Raw genomic sequence first — 8,517 nt, 5'->3', positions numbered from 1 at the left:
CCAGCCCCACCTTTCCCTCAGCCAAACCCCACACAGACCCCCCCAGCCCCCCTTTTGCCTCAGGTCCAGCCCCACACAGACCCCCCAGCCCCACTTTTGCCTCAGGTACAGCCCCACAACCCTCCTCCACCCCACTTTTGCCTCAGGTCCAGCCCCAAATACACCCCCAGTCCCACCTTTGCCTCAGGTCCAGCCCCACAACCCCCCTCCACCCCACTTTTTGCCTCAGGTCCAGCCCCACAACCCCACCTTCCCCTCACCCCCCACGCCAAATACACCCCCCAGCCCCACCTTTCCCTCACCCCCAGCCCCAAAACCCTTCTCCACCCCACTTTTACCTCAGGTCCAGCCCCACAACCCCTCTCCACCCCACTTTTGCCTCAGGATCAGCCCCACAACCCCCCCTTTCCCTCACCCCCAGCCCCAAATACACTCCCAGCCCCACTTTTGCCTCAGGTTAACCCCCACAGAGCCCCCCAGCCCCACTTTTGCCTCAGGATCAGCCCCATAACCCCACCTTTCCCTCACCCCCAGCCCCAAATACACCCCCCAGCCCCACTTTCCCTCAGCCCAGCCCTATAGAGACCCCCAGCCCCACTTTTGCCTCAGATCCAGCCTCACAACCCCTCTCCACCCCACTTTTGCCTCAGGTCCAGCCCCCCAGCCCCACCTTCCCCTCACCCCCAGCCCTATAGAGACCCCCCCAGCCCCACTTTTGCCTCAGGTCCAGCCCCACAACCCCCCTCCACCCCACCTTTCCCTCACCCCCAGCCCCAAATACACCCCCCAGCCCCACCTTTCCCTCACCCCCAGCTCCAAAACCCCTCTCCACCCCACTTTTGCCTCAGGTCCAGCCCCCCAACCCCACCTTTCCCTCACCCCCAGCCCCAAAACCCCTCTCCACCCCACCTTTCCCTCACCCCCCAGCCCTATAGAGACCCCCAGCCCCACTTTTGCCTCAGATCCAGCCTCACAACCCCCCTCCACCCCACTTTTGCCTCAGGTCCAGCCCCCCAACCCCACCTTCCCCTCACCCCAGCCCCCCAACACCCCCAGCCCGCCCTTTCCCTCCCCGCCCTCCCGCCCTTTTCCCCAGCGCCGCCGCTGCCCCCGCCTGGCCCTCACGCCCCCTCCCCAAGCCCCGGTGCCCCCCCAGCCCCCCCGTCTGTGTGTCCGTCCCCCCCCCCCGATCCATCCCTCCCTCCCTACCGGCTCCGGCCGCTCCCAGCTCGGGGCTGCGGCTGCCGCGGGTCTGACATAATCGGCCGGAGGCTCCGCCCAGCGCGGGAAGGGGCCGGCCGGCACGCCCGGGGCGGGGGCGGGGGGGACCCCCAGGGAGGTGGGGATGGGGCGGGGGGAGACCCCCAGGGAGGTGGGGGGGGGACTGGGAGGGACCCCCAGGGAGATGGGGGGGGGCTGGGGCGGGGGGAGACCCCCAGGGAGATGGGGTGGGCTTGGGAGGAGGGAGACCCCCAGGGAGATGGGGTGGGGGGCTTGGGAGGAGGGAGACCCCCAGGGAGATGGGGTGGGGGGGGCTGGGTGGGGGAGACACCCAGGGAGGTGGGGGGGGCTGGGGAGGGGGAGACCCCCAGGGAGATTGGGGGGGGTTGGGAAGAGGGAGACCCCCAGGGAGATTGGGGGAGGTTGGTCGGGGGAGACCCCCAGGGAGACGGGGGGGGGCTGGGGAGGGGGAGACCCCCAGGGAGATTGGGGGGGGGTTGGTCGGGGGAGACCCCCAGGGAGGTGGGGATGGGGCGGGGGAGACCCCCAGGGAGATGTGGGGTGGGGGGCTTGGGAGGAGGGAGACCCCCAGGGAGATTGGGGGGGGAGGGCTGGGGCAGGGGGAGACCCCCAGGGAGATTGGGGGGGGGTTGGTCGGGGGAGACCCCCAGGGAGATGGGGATGGGGTGGGGGGAGACCCCTAGGGAGATGTGGGGGGACTGGGGAGGAGGGAGACCCCCAGGGAGATTGGGGGGGGTTGGTCGGGGGAGACCCTCAGGGAGATGGGGGGCCTGAGGTGGGGGGAGACCCCCAGGGAGATGGGGGGGGGGGCTGGGGTAGGGGGAGACCCTCAGAGAGACCCCAGGGAGATGGGGGCTGGGGCGGGGGGAGACCCACAGAGAGACCCCCAGGGAGGTGGGGATGGGCTGGGGCGGGGGGAGCCCCCCAGGGAGGTGGGGGGGGGGGCTGGGGCAGGGGGAGCCCCCCAGGGAGATGGGGGGGGGGGCTGGGGTGGGGGGAGACCCCCAGGGAGATGGGGGGGGGCTGGGGTGGGGGGAGACCCCCAGGGAGATGGGGGGGGGGCTGAGGCGGGGGAGACCCTCAGGGAGGTGGGGGGGGGCTGGGGTGTGGGGAGAACCTCAGGGAGATGGGGCTGGGGGAAGACCCCCAGGGAGATGGGGATGGGGCCCGGGGGAGACCACCAGAGAGACCCCCAGGGAGATGAGGGGGGGACTGGGGCTGGGGGAGACCCCCAGGGAGGTGGGGGGGGGCTGGGGTGGGGGGAGACCCTCAGAGAGACACCCAGGGAGATGGGGGGGGGGGCTGGGGCGGGGGGGACCCCCAGGGAGGTGGGGAGGGGGTGGTGGGGGGAGACCCCCAGGGAGATGGGGATGGGGCGGGGGGAGACCCTCAGGGAGGTGGGGGGATGGCCTGGGGCGGGGGGAGACCCCAAGGGAGATGGGGGGGGGGCTGGGGAGGGGGGAGACCCCCAGGGAGATGGGGAGGGGCTGGGGGAGCCCCCAGAGAGACCCCCAGGGAGATGGGGGGGGGGGCTGGGGTGGGGGGAGACCCCCAGGGAGATGGGGGGGGGGCGCTGGGGGAGACCCCCAGAGACACCCCGAGGGAGATGGGGAGGGGGTTGGGACAGGGGGAGACCCCCAGGGAGATGGGGGGGGCTGGGGGAAAGGGGGGACAGACACCCCCCAGGGATTTGGGTGGGGGGATAGACCCCCCCACCCCATAGATGGGGGGAAACGCCCCTCCCCCCTCCCCCCCCCCCATGATACCAACCAGCTGTGTCACCAGTGACATCACCAGGGGGGCTGTGACGTCATCAACGAGAACCCCCATGAGGAGGGGGAGACAAGGGGGGGTTGTTTTTTTGGGGGGGTCACCCCCAGACCACACACGAGGCAACAGGGGGTGGGGGGGACACCCCAAAAAGACCTTTATTGGGGTACAAGCACCAAGGGGGGGACAACCCCCCCCCAAGTAGGAATTTGAGGGGGGTGGGGGGCACGGACCCCCAACTTGTGGGGTGCAGGGGGGGCCCCCCCCAATATTTTAAACCAGATTTGGGGACCCCCAAATATTGGGGGGGGGGGGATTTGAGGGGGGGTTATTGGGGTACAACCACCATGGGGAGAAAAAAGGGGGGGGATTTAAGGACACCCCCCCCTCCCAAATAGGAATTTGGGGTGGGGGGCACAACCCCCAACTTGTGGGGTGCAGGGGGCCCCCCCAATATTTAAACCAGATTTGGGGACCCCCAAATATTGGGGGAGGATTTTGGGGGGGGGGATTTGAGGGCGGGGGTGTATGTGGAGGGGGGTGTGTGATTAAGGGGAGGCTGGGGGAGTCATTAAGGGGGGTGGAGTCAATTAAAGGGGGGGTATTAATTAAGAAGAGGATGTTAATTAAGGGGGGGGGGGGTTGAATTAAGAGGGGGGGTCCCCATTAATTTGGGGGGGGGGGGGTCTCTCCTACGCCTGGATGCTGCTCTTGGTGCTGAAGGCCAGGTAATAGATGCCGAGCCCGATGGCAGCGGCCAACCACCTCAGTGGACACCCAGGGCCCATTCCAAGCCCCCTGTGAAATTGGGGGAGGGGGCAAGGGGTCAATCATTTAGGGTGGGGGGTATAGACCCCCCCCCACCCAAAAAACCCCCCCTCAAAACCCCCCTTCACCCCTTAATCCCAACAACAACCCCCCCACCCCCCCTCCCCTTCACTCCCTATCCCCAAACCCAGCCCTGAATCAGATCATACCCCCCCCACCCTGTGTCCCCCCCCCTCAGTTTTGATAGGAGACGCCCCCCCCAAAGTAAATACCCCCCCAGGGGGGGTTAATTGTGCCCCCCACCCCCCCAGCTCACCCTGTGCTCGACGCTGACAGTGAAGAGGGGCCGGATGCGGGTGACGTCCTCGTTGTTACGCTGAGCCTGGGGGGGGGGGGGAAAAGGGGGGGTTTGGGGGGGCTGGGGGGGGAATTTGGGGGGGCTGGGGGGAGTGGGGGGTTGGGGGAGGGGATAGGAGATGCCCTGGGGGGGGTTGAGCTGGTTTGGGGGGGGCAGAGAGGGCTTGGAGGGGAGTAGAGTTGTCCTGGGGGGGGCTTTGAGATGGTTTGGGGGGGTCAGAGCAGCTTTGGGGGGTTTGGGGGGGTCTTGAGGGGGGTGGGGGGCAGTTTGGAGCTGCCCTGGGGGGGGTTGAGTTGGTTTGGGGGGGGTCAGAGCAGCTTTGGGGGGGTCTTGAGGGGGGTGGGGGGCAGTTTGGAGCTGCCCGGGGGGGGGTTGAGATGGTTTGGGGGGGTCAGAGCAGCTTTGGGGGGGTCAGGGCAGCCCTGGGGGGGGCATGGGAGCTGTTTGGGGGGGTCAGAACCAAACTGGGGGGGGCATTGAGCTGGTTTGGGGGGGTCAGAGCAGCTTTGGGGGGGTCTGGGGGGAGGGGTTGAGCTGGTTTTGGGGGGGTCAGGGCAGCTTTGGGGGGTTGTTGAGGTGTTTGGGGGGGGGTAATTGACTGGGGGGGGGGGTCAGAACCAAACTGGGGGGGGTCAGAACCAAACTGGGGGGGGCATTGAGCTGGTTTGGGGGGGTCAGAGCAGCTTTGGGGGGGTCGGGGGGGGTTGAGCTGGTTTTGGGGGGTCAGGGCAGCTTTGGGGGGGGTCAGAGCAGCTTTGGGGGGGTCTGGGGGGGTCAGAGCAGTTTTGAGGGGGTATGGGGGGGTGTTGAGCTGGTTTTGGGGGGGTCAGGGCAGCTTTGGGGGGGTCGTTGAGGTGTTTGGGGGGGGGTCTCCCTGCCCTTGGGGGGGTCCCTCAGCCCCGGGGGGGTCCCTCAGCCCCAGGGGGGTTCCCTCAGCCCCAGGGGGGGGTCCCTCACCCCAAGGGGGGGGTCTCTGAGCCTTGAGGGGGGGTCTCTGAGCCCCCCCCCCCACCCCTCACCTTCCTCAGGGCGCTGTAGGACTCCTCATCGAAGAACTTCACCTCGTAGGTGCCCGAGTGGGCGCTGCGATGCTCCAGGCTCCAGGAAACCTGGGTGAGGGGGGGATAAGGGGCTTTAAACCCCCCCCCAAACCCCCTCACACCCCAAAAAACCCCCCTAGACCCCCCCAAAACCCCCCCAAGACCCCCCCAAACCCACCTGGTAGCGCCCCACGTCCTGCCCGCGGGTGACGGGGAATTGCTTCCCGTTGACATCAGCGTAAAGAGCCACGTTCTGGGGGGGGGTGGAGGGGGTTAGGGGGGTAAAAAAGGGTGAGGGGGGGTCTCAGAGGTTAAAGCCCCCCCCCCAAACCCCCCCCCTTCCTCCAAACCTGGGCCCCATTCTTGCAGGCCAGGGAAATCTCCACCACGAAGACGCTCTCGGAGGAGATGACGGCGTCGGAGGTGGTGTAGGAGGAGGGGACGATGGTGGGGTCTGGGCAGGGCTCAGCTGAAGGGGGAGGGGGGTAAAAAGTTGGGGGGGGGGTGAAGGACACCCCCAGACCCCCCCTCAGCAGCTTAGGGTACCCCCAATTGTCTTGGGGTACCCCCCTTGGTATGGGTACCACCCCCATCCCTACAGCTGCTCTCTGTTCTGGGTGTTGGTTCCCTCCCCCACCCAGTGAGCCCCCAGACTCAATTCTGGGACCCCCCCCATTGTCCAGACACCCCATTTCCAGCTTGGGGACCCCCCCCTCCCCTGGTAACCCCCCCCCCAATTCTGGGTCACCCCTCTGCATCCAGTTAATGACCCCCCTGAGCCAGCCCCCCCCCCCACCCCATCATCCTGGGCACCCCCCATCTCTGTTAAACCCCCCCCCCCCAAATCCCAGTATCACCCCCACCCCCATTCTGGGACCCCCCCCTGCCCATTACCCCCCTGCCCCAGAACCCCCCTACCCCAAAACACCCCTATCCCAGTATCCCCCTTTCAACCCAGTACCCCCCATCCCAGTCTCCCCCTGCCCTTGCTATAACCCCCCCCCATTACCAGACGTCCCCCAGTACCCCCCCCCCCAATATCCCCCATCACCAGACCCTCCCCCGCCCCCATTACCCCCCCAGGACCCCCTGCCGGTGTCCCCCCTCCCCAAACCCCCACCCCAGACCCCCCCCCAGCCCATTAACCCCCCTGTACCGACCCCCCTGGTGCCCCCCCACCCCAGGAACCCCCAACTGGTGCCCCCCACCCCGTAACCCCCATCCCAGACCCCCCCCCGGCCCCATTACCCCCCCCCAGGACCCCCTGCTGGTGTCCCCCCTCCCCAAACCCCCACCCCAGACCCCCCCCAGCCCATTAACCCCCCTGTACCGACCCCCCTGGTGTCCCCCCGACCCAGGACCCCCCCATCCCAGACCCCGCCCCCTCCGTATCCCCCATCCCAGACCCCCCCTGCCCCCATTACCCCCCAGGTCCCCCTTGCCCCATGTCCCCCCTGCCCGTACCCCCTCCCCAGACCCCCCCCAGCCGATTAACCCCCCTGTACTGACCCCCCTGGTGTCCCCCTGACCCAGGAACACCCCCCCGGTCGTCCCCCCCCACCCCAGGAACCCCCAACCGCTGCCCCCCACCCCGTAACCCCCATCCCAGACCCCCCCCCACAGACCCCCTCACCCCCCAGCCCATTGACCCCCCCTGTACCGACACTCCTGGTGCCCCCTCACCCCAGGACCCCCCATCCCAGACCCTCCCCCGCCCCCCGTTACCCCCCCAGGTCCCCCCTGCCCCGTGTCCCCCACCCCAGACCCCCCCCCCCAGCCCATTAACCCCCCTGTACCGACCCCCCTGGTGTCCCCCCGACCCAGGACCCCCCATCCCAGACCCCGCCCCCTCCGTATCCCCCATCCCAGACCCCCCCTGCCCCCATTACCCCCCCAGGTCCCCCTTGCCCCGTGTCCCCCCTGCCCGTACCCCCTCCCCAGACCCCCCCCAGCCGATTAACCCCCCTGTACTGACCCCCCTGGTGTCCCCCTGACCCAGGAACACCCCCCCGGTCGTCCCCCCCCACCCCAGGAACCCCCAACCGCTGCCCCCCACCCCGTAACCCCCATCCCAGACCCCCCCCCACAGACCCCCTCACCCCCCAGCCCATTGACCCCCCTGTACCGACACTCCTGGTGCCCCCTCACCCCAGGACCCCCCATCCCAGACCCTCCCCCGCCCCCGTTACCCCCCCAGGTCCCCCCTGCCCCGTGTCCCCCACCCCAGACCCCCCCCCCCAGCCCATTAACCCCCCTGTACCGGCCCCCCTGGTGCCCCCCAGAACCCCCATCGGGCCGCCCCCCTCCCCGTACCCCTCATCCCAGACCCCCCCTCCGCCCCCATTACCCCCCCAGGACCCCCTGCCCGGTGTCCCCCCTCCCCGTACCCCCACTCCAGGTCCCCCCCAGCCCATTAACCCCCCTGTACCGACCCCCCTGGTGCCCCCCAGCCCCGTACCCGCCGCCCGCAGCGCTGCCGCCAGCAGCACCCCCAGCACCGCCAGCGCCGCCATGTCTGCCGCCTTCCCGCCACGGCCCCGCCCCTCCCTCTCACCCACCGCCCAATCAGCGCCGCGCTCCGCACGCAACGGGCCAATGAGCTCAAAGCGAGGGCGGGACGCGAGGGGAGAGGCGGCCAATAGGAAGCGGCCAATGGGAAGCCGGCGCGGCGACGTGGCGTAGGGAAGGGGCGGGGTTTAAGAGGCGCGCATGCGCAGTGCGGAGAGGAGCCGGGCAAAATGGCCGCCGCGACTTATGTGGCGCGACGCGGGTGGGGGGCGCGCGAAGAAAGGCGCGGCCCGGCGCATGCGCAGAAGGGGAAAGAAGCAGCGCATGCGCAGTGATGTCACCGCGCCCTCAGCCCCCACGGCAACCACGGCGGGCGGAGGGGATGGGATGGGGGGTGAGGGGGTGTCTGGGGCCTCCCTGTGGGTTGTAGGTGGGGGTTTCGCCCCCGAAAAACAGGGTTAAAGAGCGATGGGGGAGCGGGCCCCGCCCTCGGGACAAAATGGCGACGGGGTGAGGCTCGGGGGGGCCGCACTGCGCATGCGCTCTGGCCCCAAAATGGCCGCCGGGACTTTTGTAGCGCTGAGGGCGGCGCGAAGGAAAGCACAGAGCGGGAAGTATCGCGAGATTTCACCGCCTATTCGCCTTCCACCCCCCAGTTCTCGCGGGAACTGGGCGGCTCGGCAGCCATCATGGCGGCGGCGGCGCTGGCAGCGGCGCGGAGGCTGCGGGTAGCGGCGGGAGGGGGGGGGATATTCCCGGTAGCGGCCGCCGGGGGCCGGGTCCCGGTAGCGGCCGCGCTGGGGCTGCGGCCGGTGAGTTCCCCGCGGGAGC

General features: G+C 69.4%; 1 protein-coding gene across 1 annotated transcript; it reads right to left on the bottom strand.

The window, feature by feature from the left end:
* Positions 1–3,140: 3,140 nt before the first annotated feature.
* SSR4 (signal sequence receptor subunit 4) lies at positions 3,141–7,701 on the bottom strand. The gene is given in 7 exon segments (XM_084281086.1): positions 3,141–3,770; positions 3,772–3,810; positions 4,097–4,162; positions 5,158–5,247; positions 5,357–5,431; positions 5,529–5,647; positions 7,637–7,701. Coding segments are annotated over 7 exon segments (510 nt in total). The 5' UTR covers positions 7,692–7,701; the 3' UTR covers positions 3,141–3,704.
* Positions 7,702–8,517: the final 816 nt, after the last annotated feature.

This window comes from Gallinula chloropus (genome assembly GCF_964237585.1).
Source record: "Gallinula chloropus genome assembly, contig: HAP1_SCAFFOLD_501, whole genome shotgun sequence".
Classification (NCBI taxonomy): Eukaryota; Metazoa; Chordata; class Aves; order Gruiformes; family Rallidae; genus Gallinula; species Gallinula chloropus.
The sequence above is the reverse complement of the archived record's forward strand: the minus strand, read 5'-3'. Positions and strand labels throughout refer to the sequence as shown.